This window comes from Carcharodon carcharias, chromosome 13 (assembly GCF_017639515.1).
Source record: "Carcharodon carcharias isolate sCarCar2 chromosome 13, sCarCar2.pri, whole genome shotgun sequence".
In the NCBI taxonomy this organism is placed as follows: domain Eukaryota; kingdom Metazoa; phylum Chordata; class Chondrichthyes; order Lamniformes; family Lamnidae; genus Carcharodon; species Carcharodon carcharias.
Genome location: NC_054479.1, coordinates 76,910,739 through 76,932,997, shown reverse-complemented (window position 1 = coordinate 76,932,997; position 22,259 = coordinate 76,910,739). Strand labels below are relative to the sequence as shown.

Sequence of the window (22,259 nt, the reverse complement as noted above, 5' to 3'; positions counted from 1 at the left end):
CCTCCCTCCCTCCCTCCCCATTCTTGCCACTCCCTCCCCATCCTTGCCCCTCCCTCCCTCACTCCCCATCCTTCCCCCTCCCTCCCTCCCTCCCCATCCTTGCCCCTCCCTCCATCCCTCCCTCCCCATCCTTCCCCCTCCCTCCCTCCCTCCCCATCCTTCCCCTCCTTCCCTCCCTCCCTCCCTCCCTCCCCATCCTTCCCCCTCCATCCCTCCCTCCCTCCCCATCCTTCCCCCTCCATCCCTCCCTCCCTCCCCATCCTTCACCCTCCATCCCTCCCTCCCTCCCCATCCTTCCCCCTCCATCCCTCCCTCCCCATCCTTCCCCCTCCATCCCTCCCTCCCTCCCCATCCTTCCCCCTCCCTCCCCATCCTTCCCCCTCCCTCCCTCCCATGCTTCCGCCTCCCTCCCTCCCCATCCTTCCCCCCCCTCCCTCCCTCCCCATCCTTCCCCCTCCCTCCCTCCCCATCCTTCCCCCTCCCTCCCTCCCCATCCTTCCCCCTCCCTCCCTCCCCATCCTTCCCCCTCCCTCCCTCCCCATCCTTCCCCCTCCCTCCCTCCCTCCCCATCCTTCCCCCTCCCTCCCTCCCTCCCCATCCTTCTCCCTCCCTCCCTCCCCATCCTTCTCCCTCCCTCCCTCCCCATCCTTCTCCCTCCCTCCCTCCCCATCCTTCTCCCTCCCTCCCTCCCCATCCTTCTCCCTCCCTCCCTCCCCATCCTTCTCCCTCCCTCCCTCCCCATCCTTCTCCCTCCCTCCCTCCCCATCCTTCTCCCTCCCTCCCTCCCCATCCTTCTCCCTCCCTCCCTCCCTCCCCATCCTTCCCCCCCTCCCTCCCTCCCCATCCTTCCCCCCTCCCTCCCTCCCCATCCTTCCCCCCCTCCCTCCCTCCCCATCCTTCCCCCCCTCCCTCCCTCCCCATCCCTCCCTCCCTCCCCGTCCTTCCCCCTCCCTCCCTTCCCGTCCTTCCCCCTCCCTCTCTTCCCGTCCTTCCCCCTCCCTCCCTCCCTTCCCGTCCTTCCCTCTCCCTCCCTTCCCGTCCTTCCCCCTCCCTCCCTCCCTTCCCGTCCTTCCCTCTCCCTCCCTTCCCGTCCTTCCCCCTCCCTCCCTTCCCGTCCTTCCCCCTCCCTCCCTTCCCGTCCTTCCCCCTCCCTCCCTTCCCGTCCTTCCCCCTCCCTCCCTTCCCGTCCTTCCCCCTCCCTCCCTTCCCGTCCTTCCCCCTCCCTCCCTTCCCGTCCTTCCCCCTCCCTCCCTTCCCGTCCTTCCCCCTCCCTCCCTTCCCGTCCTTCCCCCTCCCTCCCTTCCCGTCCTTCCCCCTCCCTCCCTTCCCGTCCTTCCCCCTCCCTCCCTTCCCGTCCTTCCCCCTCCCTCCCTTCCCGTCCTTCCCCCTCCCTCCCTTCCCGTCCTTCCCCCTCCCTCCCTTCCCGTCCTTGCCCCTCCCTCCCTTCCCGTCCTTGCCCCTCCCTCCCTTCCCGTCCTTCCCCCTCCCTCCCTTCCCGTCCTTCCCCCTCCCTCCCTTCCCGTCCTTCCCCCTCCCTCCCTTCCCGTCCTGCCCCCTCCCTCCCTTCCCGTCCTTCCCCCTCCCTCCCCATCCTTCCCCCTCCCTCCCCGTCCTTCCCCCTCCCCCCTCCCTCCCTCGCCATCCTTCCCCCTCCCCTCCCCATCCTTAACCCCCCTCCCCTACCCATCCTTAACACCCCTCCCGTCCCCTCCCCGTCCTTAACACCCCTCCCCTCCCCTCCCCGTCCTTAACACCCCTCCCGTCCCCTCCCCGTCCTTAACACCCCTCCCGTCCCCTCCCCGTCCTTAACACCCCTCCCCTCCCCTCCCCGTCCTTAACACCCCTCCCCTCCCCTCCCCGTCCTTAACACCCCTCCCCTCCCCGTCCTTAACACCCCTCCCCTCCCCTCCCCGTCCTTAACACCCCTCCCCTCCCCTCCCCGTCCTTAACACCCTCCCCTCCCCTCCCCGTCCTTAACACCCCTCCCCGTCCTTAACACCCTTCCCCTCCCCTCCCCGTCCTTAACACCCCTCCCCTCCCCTCCCCGTCCTTAACACCCCTCCCCTCCCCTCCCCGTCCTTAACACCCCTCCCCTCCCCTCCCCGTCCTTAACACCCCTCCCCTCCCCTCCCTTAACACCCCTCCCCTCCCCTCCCCGCCCTGAGCCCCCCTCCCATTCGCCGCCCTGAGCCCCCCTCCCATTCGCCGCCCTGAGCCCCCCTCCCAATCGCCGCCCTGAGCCTCCCTCCCAATCGCCGCCCTGAGCCCCCCTCCCAATCGCCGCCCTGAGCCCCCCTCCCAATCGCCGCCCTGAGCCCCCCTCCCAATCGCCGCCCTGAGCCCCCCTCCCAATCGCCGCCCTGAGCCCCCCTCCCAATCGCCGCCCTGAGCCCCCCTCCCAATCGCCGCCCTGAGCTCCCCTCCCAATCGCCGCCCTGAGCCCCCCTCCCAATCGCCGCCCTGAGCCCCCCTCCCAATCGCCGCCCTGAGCCCCCCTCCCAATCGCCGCCCTGAGCCCCCCTCCCAATCGCCGCCCTGAGCCCCCCTCCCAATCGCCGCCCTGAGCCCCCCTCCCAATCGCCGCCCTGAGCCCCCCTCCCTTCCCCTCCCCTCCCCTCCCCATCATTCCCCCTCATGTCCCCTCCCCTCCCCATCCTTCCCTCCCTCCACATCCTTCCCCCCTTTTTCTTCCCCCTTTCCCCCTTTTTTCCCCTCCCTTCCCCACTGTACCCCCATCCCCTCCCACTCCTCTGCTCCCCCCCACACCCCTTTTCTTCCCTCCCAAGTCCCCTCTTCCTGCCCACGCCCCCTCTTGCCACCCCACAGCTCCCTCTTCCCCCCCACCGCAGCTCCCTCTTCCCCCCCCTGCGCCCCCGTAGCTCTCTCTTTCCCCCCCTTCGCAGCTCCCCCTCCCCCCTTCGCAGCTCCCCCTCCCCCCTTCGCAGCTCCCCCTCCTCCCTTCGCAGCTCCCTCTCCCCCCTTCGCAGCTCCCTCTCCCCTGCAGATCCTTAAGATCTGAAATAAAACCAGAAATAAACATAGAAAATAAAAGTAGAAGAAGGTCATTTGGCCTTTCAAGCCTGCTCTGCCATTCAGTATGATCATGGTTGATCCTCTATCCTGTGCTCTCCCCATACTCCTGCCCTTTAAAGTCGAGAAATCTATTTTCTTCTTAAATATATTCAGTGACCCAGCCTCCACAGCGTTCTGTGGTAGAGAATTTCACAGGTTCACCACCCTCTAAATGAAGAGATTTCTCCTCATCTCCATCCTAAATGTATCTTACCTGTATCCTGAGACCGTGACACCTTGTCCTAGACACCCCCAGCCAGAGGAAATATCACCCCTGCATCCAGTCTGTCCAGCCCTGTCAGAAACAAAAATTGCTGGAAAAATTCAGCAGGTCTGACAGCATCTGTGGAGAGAAAGACAGAGTTAACGTTTCGAGTCCTTATGACTCTTCTTCAGAACTAAAGGGAAGTAGAAACGTGATGAAATATATACTGTTTAAGGGGGGTGGGGCAGGTGAACCTGGAAAGATAGGTGGAGGCAAAGGAGAGATTGCAAAAGATGTCATAAACAAAAGGTCGAAGGGGTGTTGACGCTGGTGATACTGGCTAAAGGAGGTGCTAATGGTGATATTAAGGGTAGAAAGCAGAATGAGCAAGTGATAGATGGCCCTAGTGGGGGTGGGGTGGGGGGAGGGGATGGTATGGGGGAAAACAATCGAAATAGGCTAAAAGTTGGGGATAAAACAATGAATGGAAATAAATTTTAAAAATAAGAATAGAAATAGGTGAGGAAAAAATATATATATATATATATATAAAATTAAAAAATAAATATTGAAAAAAAGGGGATCAAAAAGGGGTGAGGATGAAGGAGAGAGTTCATGATCTGAAGATGTTGAACTCAGTGTTAAGTCCGGAAGGCTGTAAAGTGCCTAATCAGAAGATGAGGTGCTGTTCCTGCAGTTTGTGTTGAACTTCACTGGAACATTGCAGCAGTCCAAGGACGGACATGTGGGCATGAGAGCAAGGTGGTGTGTTGAAATGGTAAGCAATAGGAAGGTCTGGGTCATGCTTGCGGATAAACCGAAGGTGTTCTGCAAAGCGGTCACCCAGTCTGTGTTTGGTCTCTCCAATGTAGAGGAGACCGCATTGGGAGCAGCGAATGCAGTAGACCAAACTGAGGGAAGTGCAAGTGAAGTGCTGCTTCTTGAAAGGAATGTTTGGGCCCTTGGACGGTGAGGAGGTGGAAGTAAAGGGGCAAGTGTTGCACCTTCTGTGATTGCATGGGAAGGTGCTGTGGGGGGAATTTGTGGAATGTCTACGAGATGGCTTTTTGGAGCAGCTTGTGGTAGAGCCTACTAGGGAACAGGCAATTCTAGATTTAGTGATGTGTAATGAGGCAGATTTGATAAGGGAGCTTAAGGTGAAGGAACCCTTAGGAGGAAGTGACCATAATATGATAGAATTTACCCTGCAATTTGAGAGGAAAAAGCTGGAATCAGATGTCACGGTATTACAGTTGAATAAAGGCAGCTACAGAGGCATGAGGGAGGAGCTGGCCAGAATTGACTGGGAGATGAGCCTAGCAGGAAAGACAGTGGAATAGCAATGGCAGGAGTTTCTGGGAGTAATTTGGGAGACACAGCAAAAATTCATCCTTAGGAAGAAGAAGCATACTAAAGGGAGGACGAGGCTGACAAGGGAAGTCAGGGACAGCATAAAAGCTAAAGAGAAAGCATACAATGCGGCGAAGAGCAGTGGGAAACCAGGGGAGTGGGAAGCCTATAAAGACCAACAGAGGACAAATAAAAAAGAAATAAAGAGGGAGAAGATTAAATATGAGGGTAAACGCGCCAGTAATATAAAAGAAGATTGCAAGAGTTTTTTTAGATATATAAAGGGTAAGAGAGAGGCAAAAGTGGACATTGGGCCGTTGGAGAAGTAGTAGTGGGGAACAAAGAAATGGCGGAGGAATTGAATAGGTACTTTGCGTCAGTCTTCACAGTTTCACAGTGGAAGACACGAGTGACATCCCCAAAGTTCAAGAGAGTCTGGGGGCAGAGGTGAGTATGGTGGCCGTTACCAAGGAGAAGGTGCTAGGAAAACTGAAAGGTCTGAAGGTGGATAAATCACCTGGACCAGGTGGATTACATCCCAGAGTTCTGAAGGAGAAAGCTGAAGAGATAGTGGAGGCGTTAGTGGTGATCTTTCAGAAATCACTGGAGTCAGGGAGGGTCCCAGAGGACTGGAACATCGCTAATGTAACCCCCCTGTTTAAGAAGGGAGTGAGGCAAAAGATGGGAAATTACAGGCCGATTAGCCTGACCTCAGTCGTTGGTAAGATTTTAGAGTCCATTATTAAGGATGAGATTTCAGAATACTTGGAAGTGCATGGTAAAATCGGGCAAAGTCAGCATGGTTTCATCAAGGGGAGGTCATGCCTGACAAATGTGTTAGAATTCTTTGAGGAGGTAATGAGTAGGTTAGACAAAGGGGAGCCAATGGATGTTATCTACTTGGACTTCTAGAAGGCCTTTGACAAGGTCCCGCACAGGAGGCTGCTCAGTAAGATAAGAGCCCATGGTGTTGGAGGCAAGGTACTAGCATGGATAGAAGATTGGCTGTCTGGCAGGAGGTAGAGAGTGGGGATAAGGGGGTCTTTCTCAGGATGGTGGCCGGTGACTAGTGGAGTTCTGCAGGGGTCAGTGTTGGGATCACAACTTTTCACTTTATACATTAATGATCTAGATGACAGAACTGAGGGCATCCTGGCTAAGCTTGTAGATGATACAAAGAAAGGTGGAGGGACAGGTAGTATTGGGGAGGCTGCAGAAGGATTTGGACAGGTTAGGAGAATGGGCAAAGAAGTGGCAGATGGAATACAACATGGGGAAGTGTGAGGTCATGCACTTTGTTAGGAAGAATAGAGGCATAGACTATTTTCTAAATGGGGAGAGAATTCAGAAGTCTGGAGTGCAAAGGGACTTGGGAATCCTAGTCCAGGATTCTCTTAAGGTTAACTTGCAGGTTGAGTCGGTAGTTAGGAAGACAAATGCAATATTTCAAGAGGACTAAAATATAAAAGTAGGGATGTGCAGCTGAGGCTTTATAAGACTCTGGTCAGACCACATTTAGAATATTGTGAGCAATTTTAGGCCCCGTATCACAGGCAGGATGTGCATCCCCTGAAGAGGGTCCAGAGGAGGTTCATGAGAATGATCCCAGGAATAAAAGGCTTAACATATGAGGAACGTTTGAGGACTCTGGGTCCATACTCGATGGAGTTTAGAAGGATGAGAGGGGATCTGATTGAAACTTACAGAATAAAGCCTGGATAGAGTGGATGTGGGGAAGATGTTTCCATTAGTAGGAGAGACCAGGACCCGAGAGCGAGAACACAGCCTCAGAGTAAAGGGAAGACCTTTTAGAACAGAGATGAGGATAAACTTCTTTAGCCAGAGCATGGTGAATCTATGGAATTCATTGCCACAGAAGGCTGTGGAGGCCAGGTCATTGAGTGTATTTAAGACCGAGATATTTAGGTTCTTGATTGGTAAGGGGGTAAGCAGACTCGATGGGCCGAATGGCCTAATTTCTGCTCCTATGTCTTATGGTCTTATGGTGGGTGTTGAGATGTAGGGGGTGATGGAGGAGTGGACCAAGGTGTCCCAGAGGGAACGGTCCCTACAGAATGCTGACAGGAGGGGTGAAGGGAAGATGTGTTTGGTGGTGGCATGATGCTGGAGTTGACAGAAATGGCGGTGGATGATCCTTTGAATGCGGAGGCTGGCGGGTAAAAAGTGAGGACAAGGGGGACCCTATCTTGGTTCTGGGAGGGAGAGGAAGGTGTGACGGCGGATGCGTGGGAGATGGGTTGGACACAGTTGAGGGCTCTGTCAACCACCGTGGGTGGGAAACCTTGGTTAAGAAAGTAGGAAGAGATGTCAGAAGCACTGTTTTGGAAAGTGGCATCATCAGAACAGATGCGATGGAAGCGAAGGAACTGAGAGAATGGGATGGAGTCCTTTCAGGAAGCAGGGTGTGAGGAGTTGTGGATGAGGTAGCTGTGGGAGTCAATGGGCTTGTTATGAATATTGGCAGACAGTCTATCACCAGAAATTGAGACTGAGGTCAAGGAAGTGTCAGTGATGGACTATGTGAAAATGATGGAGGGGTGGAAATTGGAAGCAAAATTAATAAATTTTTCCAGGTGCAGACGAGAGCATGAAGCGGCACCAAAACAATCATTGATGTACTGGAGAAAGGGTTGTGGAAGGGGGCCTGAGTAGGACTGGAACATGGAATGTTCCACATACCCCATAAAGAGACAGGCATAACTGGGGCCCATGCGGGTACTCATAGCCACACCGTTTATTTGGAGGAAGTGAAATGAATTTAAGGAGAAATTGTTCAGTGAGAGAACAAGTTCAGCCAGACGGAGGAGAGTGATGATGGATGGGGATTGTTCGGGCTTCTGTTCAAGGAAGAAGCGGAGTGCCCTCAGATCATCCTGATGGGGGATGGAGGTGTAGAGGGATTGGACGTCCATGGTGAAGAGGAAGCGGTTGGGGCCAGGGAACTGGAAATTGTTGATATGATGTAAGGCATCAGAGGAATTACGGATGTAGATGGGAAGAGACTGACAAGGGGAGAGAGAATGGAATCAAGGTAGGAAGAAATGAGTCCCATGGGGCAGGAACATACTGACTCAATCGGTCTGCCGGGACAGTCCTGTTTGTGGATTTTGGGGAGGAGGTAGAAGCGGGCTGTCCGAGGTTGGGAGACTATGAAAGCTGTGGAAGATCTCCAGAGGAGATGAGGTCAGTGACAGTCCTGGAAACAATGGCTTGATGTCCGGTGGTGGGGGAGATGGGAGGAAGTGTCTGCGAGTTGGTGCTCAACCTCTGCGAGGTAGAGGTCAGTGCGCCAGACAACAACAGCACAACCCTTGTCAGCAGGTTTGATAACAAAATCAGGTTTGGACCTGAGAGAACGGAGTGCAGCAAGTTCAGAAGGAGACAGATTAGATTGGGTGAGAGGAGCAGAGTAATTGAGACGGCTGATGTCACGCCGACAGTTCTCAATGAAAAGATCAAGAGCAGGTAAGAAGGGTCCAGGTGGAGGGAGAATACTGGAGGCAGGTGAAAGGATCTGTTTGAACGGAGAGAGGACTCCTGCCCAAAGAAGTGAGCACGGAGACAAAGGCGGCAAAAGAAAAGCTCAGCATCGTGTCGAGCCTGGAATTCATTCAAGTGAGGGCATGAGGGTATGAAACTGAGTCTTTTGCTGAGCACTGAACGTTTAGCATCAGAGAGGGGAAGGTCAGGGGATATGGTGATTACATGGCCAGGGCTGGGATTGGAAGACGGGATGGAGTGTCCTTGATGGGCGTTGGTGTCAATGAGTTGTTGGAGCTTGTGTTCCTTAGCAAAACCTGCTACCAACTGTGTATAAACTGTTCAATACTGAAATCGTCAAAGATGACTTTGTGACATTTTACTTTACTGTTGACCAATGGAAAGGTTCCATCACCTAAATATTGAGTTAGTTTCACTTTTAAAGAAAGACTTGCATTTATACAGCACTCTTTCCAATTTGTGGCCTTAAATGTATGATTTGAAGTTCTCTGAATAATTTTCAGTGGAAGAAAACCATATTCCATGACTATTCTACACTGGTTAATGTATTTGTGTCATAATACTATACGATTGAATGTGCATGAGCTTTGAGGAAAGGTTAGACAATCAGGGCTTGTTCCTAATGAAGTTTAGAAGAGTGAGGGGTGACTTGATTGAAATATGTAAGATCCTGAACGGTATTAAAAGGGTGGACATGGAAAGGATGTTTCCTCTTGTGGGTGAGTACAGAACTAGGGGAAGTTAGGGGAAGTCCTTATAGGACAGAGATGAGAAATCTTTTCTGAGGATTGTGCAACTTTGGTTCTTTCTGCCTCAGAAGGCAGTGGAGGTAGGGGGTCATTGAATATTTTTAAGGCAGAGGTAGCTAGATTCTTGTTAGACAAGGGAATCACAGGTTATTGGAGGTAGATGGGAATGTGGAATTTGAAACACAAACAGATCAGCCATGGTCTTACTGAATGGTAGAGCAGGCTCAAGGAGCCGAATGGCCTACATCTGCTCCTATTTTGTTCTCATTAACTTTCATTAATTTGAAAGGCAACAACCTGAGTTTTGACAACATCGGAATTGTCTGGCTCAGAACAGACTGCTGCTATGGGACATTAGTCAGTCTCTGTGGACCAATTGTAGTCTTCAGGTGATGTTGGAGAAGCAACTTAGCAAAGTGGAGGCAGTGGAGCCATCGAGAGAGGGGGTGGTAGTGAGATAGAGCTGGGTGTTGTCAGCATACATGCTGGAACTGATGGTGTGCCTTCAAATGATTTTGATGAGAACTAGAAGGGGTCGAGGATAGATCCCTGGGGAACAACAGAGGTAATGATATGGGAGCAGAGAAGCCATTGCAGGTGGTTCTCTGCCCACAATTAGCTACGCTATTTGTTCTGATAAATTGATTGCCTGCAGTCTACTCCTATTGGTGTTTAGCATTCAAGTAACTACTAATAGCTTTATTGGATTATTGCTGCTTTGGCAATAAACCAGGGTTAGTCTCCTGCTTGATGCTGATTAAACGGTGAGGAATGTACCTAGTCCATGAGGTTCCAGATTGTGATGGTGTACAGATCTACAAAGTGCTTCATGGACTTCTAGTTTTGGGTTATTAAGTCTATCTTTAGTTTGTCCCACTTGGCATGATGGAGACTGGAGATGACATAAATGGATGTGATTCATCGGGGAGACAGGTTGGGGAGAATGAGGCCTTACCATCTGATGCAGACCCTGTTCGGTACGTGTGTCCTTCAGATGATGATCTGTACCCCTGGGGAGCTCAGGACATGCAGATGGACATCATTCCCAGAACTTTAGCCCAGACCAATCGCAGTAGAAAATCAGACTTCTGATTAAATGACTAATATTAAATGATGGGAGTAGGAATAGACAAGTTCATAAAATATTGCATTTTTTGTAATATAACAATATCACAGCATTTAAGCCACTGGAATTTGGTTCAAGTTACCTTACAGATATGATGTGATTCTTAACATGTATAATTTTGATCAAGATTGTGTCCCCTTGCTGTGCACTAGTAGATGCAATGTTAAAAAGTATACTTTTTAAAATATGGGGAAAACATGCTCATCAAACAGTTTTACCAAAGAACAACTTCATCAGTGAGGAGTTTAAACAGTTAGCTCTGTAAAATGCCTTGAATTTCTGGAGTTATTGATGATACCACATGTAGCTGAGCTTCACAAACCACAGATGTTTGGGATATGTTTTACAGAAAGCACCTCTGCAACGTGACCCAGCACTTTTGGCCATCTTTTGTTTAAGGTTTACTGTATTGGGAAATGCTTCAGACCAGTGTTCCATGTTTTCTACGATTCCCCATTCTCACCCTGCAAAAATCTGCAACAGGGAGGGAGAGCAGGGACCAAGATTCCCACAAAAGGTTGATATAATAGCTGGGCAGTGGTGGGGTAAAGCCTTCCTGAATTTAAGACCTGGAACAATATCTTATTTTAATAGCTGCTGAATGTAATGGTTGGATTGCTCTCTGGCCCTGGATTTTGCTTGTAGCTTTGGGAAGAATCCAGATGATCCTCCGAGATGTTCATGGACACTGGTTTGAATGTCTGTGGTTTAAGCTATAAGCTGATAAATCCACCTTGATGAACCCTCAGCTCAGCCTTTCACCAAACCTGTCATTGGATCCTGTTCCAAGTCGATGCAAATTATTGCTTGAGATTTCAGTGTTCTTATTGACTTGTAATAGTTATTAATATTTACACTGCATTGGTCCTATTTTCTGTCAGTGGTACTTCGATTTGGTTTCAGTTTTAACATTTTCCATTTTTAAAGTTTTAATTTATTCATTTCTGGGTTACTTTGGGAGCCGCTTGGCAGCCTCATGCTTACACCTTCAATGATAAAAGAATTAAAGGTGACAGTTTAGAAGCATTCTTGTATTGTGCAGCAAGGGGAATATCTGTTTCTAAAAAGGATCATGATTTAAAGGATTGTTTCAAACATTTTGTAAATCTACCTTCACCAGTCTTCCTCTTCTTTACCTAGACCTTTATTAGCTGCTAAAATGACAGAAGCTGACAGCTGTGTTTATTTTTTTCCAAAGTGAATCATACTAAAAGTATAAATTACCTGATGCTTTGTCGCATCTTTATCATAAACCTGTCAAATTCATGAATTTTACACTTCTCTATTGAACATAAAGACATGAGAAATAGATGCAGGCATAAGCCATTTGGCTCCTCGAACCTGCTCTGCTATTAAATAAGATCATGGCTAAATTGATTGTGGTCTTAACTCCACTTTCCTGCCCCCCCCCCCCCCACCACCCGAACTCTTGTCTTGATTATCGATCAGTGTTGAACATATTCAATGACCCAGCCTCTGCTACTCTCTGGGAAAGAGAATTCCAAAGACTAATGACCCTCTCAGAGAAGAAATTCCTCTTCAGCTCTGTCTTAAATCGGAGACCCCTTATTATTGAAACTGTGCGCCCTAGTTCTAGATTCATTCAAGAGGGGAAACATCTTCTCAGCATCTACCCTGTCAAGCCCCCTCAGAATCTCATATGTTTCAATAAGATCACTTCTCATTTTTCTTAACTCCAACGAGTATAGGCCCAACCCGTTCAACCTTTCCTTATAAGGCAACCCCTTCATCCCAGGAATCAACCTGGTGAACCTTCTCTGAACTGCTACCAATGAAAATATATCCCTTAAATAAGGAGACCAAAACTGTACTTGGTACTCTAGGTGTGGTCTCAGCAATGCCTTGTACATTTGTAGCAAGACTCTTATATTCCATCCCTCTTGCAATAAAGGTAACATTCACATTCCTAATCACTTGCTATACCCGTTTACTGACTTTTGTGATTTATGTACCAGAACATCCAGATCCATCTGCACCATAGAGTTCTGCAAGCTCTCCATTTCAATAATATTCTGCTTTTCCATTCTTCCTGCCAAAGTGGAAAACCTCACACTTTCCCACATTATACTCCAACTGCCAATTTTTTGCCCACTCACTTAACCTATCAATATCCCTTTCCAGGTTCTTTGTGTCCTCGTCACAACTTGCTTTCCTGCCTATCTTTGTATCATCAAATTTGGCTACAATACACTTGGTCCCCTTATGCAAGGTATTAATAGTAAATAATTGAAGCTCCAGCACTGAGCACTGTGGCAGTCCACTAGTTACAGTTTGATCCTGAAAATGACCCATTTATGCCAACTCTCTCTTTCCTATTAGTTAGCTGATCCTTTATCTGTGCTAATATAATAATATATCACTCTTGCCTAGAGAATCCTTTACTATGAGATCATTAATTAATCCTGTCCCATCACATATCACCAGGTCTAACACCGCATGACCCCTGCTTGGTTGAAGAACGTATTGTTCTTAGAATGTATTCAGACAATATTTTTATGAACTCATCCTCTAGGCTCCCTTTGCCAACTTCATTCGGCCAATCTGTATAAAGATTAAAACCGCCGACAATTATTCAAGCCCCTTTCTTACAAGCCCCCATTATTTCTTAATATATACTCAGTGTAGTTATTGTTAGAGGGGCTATAAATTACTCCCCCCAGTGACTTCCTTCCCTTGCTATTTCTTATATCTACCAATAGTGATGCTATATCTTGGGCCAGAATTTTCCCATTGGCGTGCAGGGGCAGGCCCGCATAAAATGACATGCGGTGACATTGGGCGAGCAACCCAACGTCACCACGCACCATAGCAATATTTGGGAAGGCGGGTGTGCCACAAGGTGTCCATAACCCTGGCGCTATGCAGGCAACACAGCCTTTGTGACTCACTCTCTTGGCTGCAGAGAACAGTGCCTATCCCCCAATTATACTGCCCCCAACTCCTACTACATTCCTTTTTGCTCCCCCACTTGAAGGATCTCCTGCATCATTGGTCAGTTCCCTCATCCTCCCTGCAGTCCCTGCTCTTATCCATAAATGTTGCAAGAGCCTCAAACCTGTTGGACAAGTGCAAGGATTGAGGCTCCTCCAGTGCACGTTCTGGATCCCCATAACTGCCTCAATGGCAGTCACACTCTCCTGTCCTTGCCAACGTACCACCTATAAATTACCTAGCCTAAGGGGTGTGACTGCCTCCTGGAACAAAGTGTCCAGGTAACATCCCCCTCCCCTCGATGTTTTTTTATTTGTTCATGGGATGTGGGTGTCACTGGGCTTCACTGGCTAGGCCAGCATTTATTGCCCATCCCTAATTGCCTATGTTCAGAGGATTTTTTTAAAGAGTCAACCACATTGCTGTGATTTGGAGTCAACTGTATGCCAGACCAGGAAAGGACAGCAGATTTCCTTCCCTAAAGGGCACTAGTGAACCAGATGGGCTTTTATGTCAGTCGGCAATGGTTTCATGGTCATCATTAGAGTTTTAATTCCAGATATTTATTGAATTCAAATCTGCCATGGCGGGTTGTGAACCCAGGTCCCCAGAGCATTATCCTGGGTCTCTGGATTACCAGTCCAATGACAAAACTAGTATGTCACAGCCTCCCCTATATCGCAGTGTTCGAAGTTTGGACTCGAGCTCATCGACTCAGAGCCAAAGCTCCTTGATTTACATAAACTTACTGATGATGTGGATTTCAGCAGAACCCATATCCTGCAGCTGTAACACATCACCTGTGTTGCCATATTTTATTTAAGTAATTAGGTTTTATCTAATAAATCAAATTTAGAAACATCACTCAAAGATTATTTGTAGTTATATCAAGTAGTTTAACTAGCTAAGCTTTAGATTTATTACCGTTCTTGCCTCCTGTGTGCTAGTTTAAACTACTGCCCCAGTTTTAGAGAAAAAAAACATTAAAACTCGCCAACCAATGACCTACCTCCTTACCCAGCTAATACCTCCGGACTTAATCTTGCTGTGTCATGCCCTTCTTCTTGAATCACTCCTCCTTCTGCAAAAGACCAAAACAGCATTGCCTTCCCTCCCTGTGCTGAATTCTCTCACTCACCAAATTCAAGTTAAGCAAGTACTCTATCTGGCAGTATTCTGTCAACTGGCTTTTGTGCTACCTATTTGATTACAGTAGCCAATGCTACTGCTTTAAGGTGTTTTCTTCCCCCTGTCGTTTGGAGAGCTTGATACCGATATATTATTTTTGCTTGTTCTGTGACAGGATCATCTCTTTAGTACAGGACCTTGTATTACAACAGGACGGTGTCCTGTAGTAGAGGATCTACTGTAATCAGACGGCTTCTGTAGTTCAGGATTGTGCACAGTGGCAGGATAATGCCTGCAGTCCAGGATCTTGTACTGTCAGGCCATTGTCTGTTATGCAATTGCTTGTGGGGCAGTGAGGTATAATTACTGTAGGCTGGGTATTGGATTAAAAGTTGGACGTTAATACAGAACTGATTCTCCTTAAAGAGTGAGCACATTTGGGAAAGTTTTGTTAATTTCAGATGTTACAAAAGCTGATAAATCTGTCCTTTGTGCATTTGTAAGAGGTTAAAATGTGTTGTCTGTCTTGTTTTAGACACGTTCCCTGCTGAGTGTATTTGAGGAAGATGCAGGCACGCTAACTGAATATACAAACCAGCTGTTGCAGGCCATGCAAAGGGTGTATGGTGCTCAGGTAGGTCCATCTTGGTGACTTTTTTTTGTTGATTTATATCAATGAGTAAGAATTTTGAGTCTATAATCTAGAACTCCATATCTCTCATCTTTCATGACTCAGCTACTTTGCATTCTAATTAGGCGGAGGAAGTGCGATTGCAATGTATGACCTTTCTCCAAAAATAGATTAACTTATTGTGAAGCATACAGCAAATATGAGAGTTAAGCCTCATCCAGCCACTCCCTTTAACTGTCGACCATATACTGCCAACCAGAGCTAAATAAAGGACAAAGAATGAGGATAGACATTTATACATTCTCAATAAGACTGGAAGTTCAGGAACCTCTTCATCTGACTTAGATGCACATTGCTATAATTCAGAGTATGTATTGGAATTGGAAATAAACTTGAAAGGAGAAATTTGTAGGCCAAAGTGGAAAGAGCCTCCCCCAAATTTATCTTTCCTTCAATAATTTTATCTTCTGACCTTTTCTCATTTGAATGTTTAACACTGGTAATTGCTATTTTCCTCCCATGCTAACAGATTTTAGTTCAAATTGATTTGAACCTATACTGTTGCTTAATTAATGGTATTGTTCAGATCACCTTCCAAAGTGCTTCCTTTCTTATGATAATACATTTCCCGAGACTTCGTTTTCCATCCCTCTTCTAAATATTTTAAAACCCAATTCTTCAATTTTAATCTCACATCTGTCCATTTTAATCCTCATTTGTTCAGCTTCAGATATACAGATTTAACATGTCCTGTCACCTCTGGGCACCTGGATCCTTTCCTTGCCAAGTTTAAATGAGTTGCTCTTTCACTGTTCCTGTGTATAAAGCCTCACTATGGAGCTCTATTCTCCCCATTTTTTTACTCATTCATGGGATGTGGGTCTTGTGGTTAGGCCAGCATTTATTGCCAGTCCTAAAGGCCCTTGAGAAGTTGTGTGCTCTTGTCTACACTAAGCCAGCTGTGCATTTTTCCAACTTAGTACCACTTTTTTGCCTCTCAGAAGTCTTTTAAAGAAACTTTAATATTGCCATAATAACAACCAAAGTTCTAATTAGATATGAGCACCTTGCCTTTGGACATTTGCCAAGTGTTCCAATGACAGCATATGGTCACCTTAACCTTGGCTTTTAGTTTATTCGGCACCCAGTGTCAAAACTTATACAAAATATCACACCTATTTTAGTTACCAACACCCTTTTCCCGGGTGATCATGCAGTTTCCAAAACTGTTTGTGCAGAGCTCAGTAATGTGATTCTTTAAGAATCTCTTCAAAGTCACTCAGTGTTTTATTTTAACTTATTCTTGACATGTGAGCACCATTGGCAAGGCAAGATTTTATATAATTATTACCTAATTGCCTTTGACAAGGTGGTTAGGAGCCTATTTCTCAAACTGCTGCAGTCCGTTTGGTGAAGGTTCTCCCACAGTGTGGTTAGGTAGTGAGATGCAGGATTTTGATCAGGCGAAGAAAGAACGGCATATATTTCCAAAGTCAGGGCTCTTGGGAGTCAGGAGGTGAGTTACTTGCTACAGAGTTCCCAGCCTGCTATTGTAGCCAATATTTATATGACTAGTCCAATTAAGTTTCTAATCAATGGTATCCCCTACCATGTTGAAGTTGGGGTTTCAGCCCTGGTACTGATGCTGAGAGCCAAGCACAATGGTTAATTCTCTCTGATTGTGGGGCGGCCATTACCCTCATGTGTGGCGTAAATGTTACTTACCCCTTATCAGGCCAAACACTGAATGTTGTCCGTGTTTTGCTGCATGTGGGCATGAACTGGTTCATTATCTAAGGAGTTGTGAATGGAGGATGACTTGGAGAAGTACTTGCAAGTGGTGGTATCCCATATGGCTACTAGTTGCCCTTCTAGGCAGCCGAGGTCACATGTTTGTAAGATACAGCTATGGTACACCAGTGGTGGAATGAAAGTTTAAAGTGATGGGTGGGTTGCCAATGAAGTGGGCTGGATGGTGTTTAGCTTCTTCATTGTTGTTGGAGCTGTACTCATCCAGGTGAGTGGAGAATATCCCATTACGTTCCTGTGTTATATTCCAGAAAGCCAGATGAAGGATAGAATTGGAGCCAACCTTTACAGACTATCTTTATAAGCAATTATTTATAGAAATACACATTACAAACATACATCACCTAATCCAACAACCATAGTTCAGTCTGTGTCTAATTATAGGGCACAAGTGAATCTCCAGTTAATGCCCACTACCTGCGTACAATTAAACATAATTAATATACAATTAGCATCCTGACTTGTGCCTTGTAGATAGTGAACAGGCTCTTGGGGAGTCAGGAGGTGAGTTACATGCTACAGAGTTCCCAGCCTTTGACCTGCTGTTATAGCCAATATTTATATGACTAGTCCAATTAAGTTTCTAATCAATGGTAACCCTTACCATGTTGAAGTTGGGCTTTCAGCCATGGTACTGATGCTGAGAGCCAAGCACGATGGTTAAGTCTCTCTGATTGTGGGGTGGCCATTACCTGTCACGTGTGGCGTGAATGTTATTTACCCTTTATCAGCCCAAACCCTGAATGTTGCCCAGGTTTTGCTGCATGTGGGCACGAACTGGTTCATTATCTAAGGAGCTGTGAGTGGTACTGAATACTGTGTAATCAGCGAACATTCCCACTTCTAATCTTATGATGGAGGGAAGATTATTGAAGCATCTGAAGATGGTTGGGCCTCAGACACGGTACTCCTGTAACTCTTTTGAGTACGGTACTCCTGTAAGCAATGTCCTGGGGCTGAGATGATTAGCCACCAACAACCACAACCAATCTTCCCTTGGGTTAGGTTTTACTCCAACAAATGGAGAACTTTCCCTCTATTCCCATTGACTTTAATTTTACACTTGATGCAGCATTCAGTCAAACACTGCCTTGTTAAGGACAGTCAGTCTTGTCTCATCTCTGGAACTCAGTTCTGTGTCCATGTTTGGAGCAATACTTTATTAAGGTCTGGAAATGTGAGCTCCAGGTGGAATTCAAACTGAAGACCAATGAGTAGGTTATTGATGAGTAAGTGCCACATGATAGCACTGTCAACAACAACATCAATCAGTTTACTAATGATTGAGAGCAGGCTGATAGGCGGTAATTGGCTGAATTAAGATTGACCTGCATTTTATGGACAAGGTGTACCTGGGGAGTTTTCCACTTTTGGATTTTCCACATTTTTGGGTAGATGATAGTGTTGTAATTATACTGAAACAGCTTGGCTAGGGGCACAGTTCATTCTGGAGCATAAGTCCTCAGCACTTCAGCCAGGATGTTATTGGGGCTCATTGTCTTTGCTGTATCCTGTGAACTTTTGATTTTATTGATATTATTTGGAGTGAATTGAATTGGCTGAAGACTGACCTCTGAGGTGGTGGAGACCTGAGGAGGAGGCTATGAAGGATTATTCACCTGGTACTTATGGCTGAAAATCACTTGGCTCTCTCTGCAGCATGGCGCTCCCCCCTTTAATGTAGTCCTGTGTTTTACCTTCATGATGTTGACATATAGCAAAACGTAACTTAACTGCACAACAGCGCGGGGGTCTTGGAACCGATGTTTTATGATCTCTTATTCAGTATATGGAGGTTTTCACTTAAGCCATCTTAGCACTAGCTTCTGTGCTTTCACAGGTCATTGCCCTTTCGTGAGAGCCATGACCATTTTCAGTTCAAGTGATATAGTTTGTCAAGCTCATCACATCAGAATCCGGGTCTTCTCAGTTTCCACAGTATGTTTTTATATGTGTGATCTTGTGCAGTGGAAGAATGCGAGGTTACTAGAAAACTCCTTAAGTTTGTGGTAAGTATGTTTTAACTGTACTCAGACAGAATGTGAGTTCCATGAGATTTTGTTTAACCATTAACATTGTCTTTCAGACAGAGATGGTCACAATAAAAGGATCAAATAAAAGCACATAAAATGAAATGTACAAAGATCATTGCTGTTTTATTGTAACCGGAGCAAATTCCCTTATAGTCTCTTATAGTGAGAGACTGGGGAATTAATAATGGGAAACAAGGAAATGGCAGAGACTTTGAAAAAGTAATTTGTATCTGTCTTCACAGTGAAAGACACAAAAAGCATCCCAAGAATAGTAGAAAATCAAGAGGCAAAAGGGAGGGAAGAACTTCAAACAATCATGATAGCTAGAGATAAAGTAATGGGAATGCTTAAGGTTAACAAATCCCCTGGGCCAGGATTTCCTGGTCGGCGAGCTGGGGGGCTCAGGCCTTGCTGCCTTTTAATCCCAATCAGCTCCGGTTAAAAGCTCTTCATCGTCCGATCTCTCTCCTGATTTGTAAAATCATTATACTATCAGGCAGAGTCAACATGGTTTTATGAAAGGGAAATGATGTTTGACAAAATTATTAGAATTCTTTGAGGATGCAACACAGGATGGATAAAGGGGAACCAGTAGATGTAGAGTATTTGGATTTCCAAAAGGCATTCAATAAAGCACCGCATGAAAGGTCATGAATGCCATACAAGGTTGTGGTGTTGAGGGTGCTATATAAGCATGGATAGGAGACTGGCTAACTAACAGGAAACATAGTGTGGTGATAAATGGATCATTTTCAGAATGGCAAACCCGTAACTAGTGGAGCGCCACAGAGATCAGTGCTGCAGCCTCAACTATTTACGATTTCCAATAATAACTTGGGTTAACTGTTCTGTCGCCAAATTTGCTGACAATGCAAAGATAGGTAGGAAAGCAAGTTGTGAAGTGGATATAAAGGTCTGCAAAGGTATGTAGATACGTTAAGTGAGTTTGGCAGATGAAGTGTAATGTGGGAAAGTGTGAGTTTGTCTACTTTGGCAGGAAGAATAGAAAAACAGAATATTATTTAAATAGAGAGAGACTGCAGAATGCTGTGATACGGAGGGATCTGAATGTCCTTGTACAGGAATCACAAAAAATCATCATGCAAGTAAAGCATGTAACTAGGGAGGCAAATGGAATGTTGGCCTTTATTGCAAGGGGGATGGAGTATAAAAGTAGGGAAATCTTTGTCCAACTGTACAGGGCATTGATGAGACCACACCTTGAGTACTGTGAACAGTTTTGGTTGCCTGACTTAAGGAGGGATATATTTTCATTGGAAGCAGTTCAGAGAAGGTTCACTAGGCTGAGGGGTTATCTTACCAGGAAAGGTTGAGCAAATTGGCCTATACTCATTGGAGTTTAGAAGAAAGAGAGGTGATTTTATTGAAACACATAAAATTTCAAGGGGGCTTGACAATGGATACAGAGAGGATGCTTCCCTTCATGGGGAATCTAGAACTGGAGGACATAGTTTAAAAATAGGGGGTTTCCCATTTAAGACAAAAGAGGAGGAATTTCTTCTCTCAAAGGATCATTAATCTTTGGAATTCTCTTCCCCAGTCAGCAGTGGAGGCTGGTTCATATTCAAGGCTGGGTTAGACAGATTTTTGATCTATAAGGGAGTCCAGGGTTATGTAGGGCAGAAAGGAACATGGAATTAAGTCCACAATCAGATTAGACGAGATCTTACTGAATAATGGAGCAGGAGTTGCCTACTCCTGCTACTATTTCTTACATTCTAAAAAGACAAAAAAATCAAACTATCCAATAATTTGAATTAATATAAAAATGCTAAACAAGTGATTTCCAACCTTTTCAATTCAGAATCACACAGTTGTTATGGTGCAGAAGGAGACCATTCGGCCCATTGTGTCTACAGTGGCTCTCCGAACGAGCATTATGACTTGGTGCCATTCGCCTGCCTTTTCCCTGTAACCCTGTACGTTGTTTCTATTCAAATAATCGTCTACTGTCCTCTTGAATGCTTTGATTGAACCTGCCTCCACCACACTTCCAGGCAGTGCATTCCACACCCAAACCGCTTGCTGTATGAGAGTTTTTTCTTATATTGCATTTGCTTCTTTTCCAAATCTCATTAAATCTGTGCCCTCTCGTTTTTGATCCTTTTCCGAGTGGGAATACTTTCTTCCTACCTACTCTGTCCAGCCCCTTCATGATTTTGAACACCTCTATAAAATTTCCTCTTAGCCTTCTCTAGAAGGAGAACAGACCCAACCTCTCCAATCTATCCTCATAGCTGAAGCTGCTCATCCCTGGAACCATTCTTGTAAGCCTCTTCTGCACTCCCTGTAATGCGTTCACATCCTGCCCAGAACTGTACACAATACTCCAGCTGAGGTCTAACTAGTGTCTTTTACAAGTTCAGCGTGAGCTATTTGCTCTTGTACTCTATGCCCTATTAATAAAGCCTAGGATACCGTATGCTTTAACTTCTCTGTCCATCTGTCCTGCCACTTTTAATGATCTGTGCACATATACACCCAGGTCCCTATGCTCCCGCATACCCTTTTGAGTTGACCCCTTTATTTTGTACTGTCTCTCCATGTTTTTCCAACCAAAATGTATCACCTCACACTTCTCCGTATTTAACTTCATCTGCCACCTATCTGCCCATAGTGCTTCCAAGTTTTGTATCATCTGCAAACTTTGAAATTGTACCCTGCACACCAAGATCTAGATCATTAATATATATCAGGAAAAGCAAAGGTCCCAATACTGACCCCTGGGGAAGGCCACTACAAACCTTCCTCCAGCCTGAAAATTATCCATTAACCATTACCCTCTGTTTCCTATTGCTCTGCCAATTTTGTGTCCACCTTGCTGTTGTCCCTTTCATTCCATGAGCTATAACTTTTCTCTCAAGTCTGTTGTATGGCACTGTATCAAGTACCTTTTGGAAATCCATATACACCACCTCAACATCATTACCCTCATCAATCCTCTATGTTACCTTCTCAAAAAACTCCAAGTTAAACATGATCTTCCCTTAAGAAACCCATGCTGTCTCTTCTTAATCCACCCACAATTTTCCATGTGACTTGTAATTCTATCCCAAATAATTGTTTCTAGAGGCTTCCCCACCACTGAAGTTAAACTGACTGATTCTGTAATTGCTGGGTTTATCCTTACAACCTTTTCTGAACAAGGGCTCAAGTTCTCTGGCCCCTCCCCTGTGCCTTGGGAAGACTGAAAGATTATGGCCAGTGCCCCTGCAATTTCCACTCTCACTTCCTTCTATTGTGTATCTTATACGGTCCCGATGCTTTATCAACTTCAAGTACCTACTGTTTATCCAAGACCACCTCCTTATCAATTTTGAACCCTTCTAGTGACAGAGTTGTCTCCTCTGTCACCATGGCCTGGGGTAGCATCTGCTTCCTTGGTAAAGACAGGTGCAAAGTATTCATTTAACACCACAGCCATGCCCTCTGCCTCCATGTGCAAATCCCCTTTTACCACTGTTTTACTATTAATGTGCTTATAGAAGACTTTGTAATTCCCCTTTATGTTGGCTGCCAGTCTTTTCTCATAATCCCTCTTCACTCTCTTATTTGCTTCTTCACCTCCCTTCTGAACATTCAGTATTCAGCCTGATTCTGAATTGTATTTTCTGCCTGACACCTGTCATAAGCACACTTTTTCTTCTTTATCTTAATTTCT

At 46.4% G+C, this 22,259-nt stretch overlaps 1 protein-coding gene across 1 annotated transcript in view; it reads left to right on the top strand.

Annotated features, from left to right (window-relative positions):
* Nucleotides 1-22,259, top strand: part of appl2 (adaptor protein, phosphotyrosine interaction, PH domain and leucine zipper containing 2) — a 719,236-nt gene that overhangs the window by 576,186 nt on the left and 120,791 nt on the right. The window contains exon 2 of the mRNA XM_041202616.1: nucleotides 14,640-14,738. Within this exon, the coding sequence (XP_041058550.1) occupies nucleotides 14,640-14,738 (99 nt within the window). The remainder of the gene's footprint in view (nucleotides 1-14,639; nucleotides 14,739-22,259) is intronic.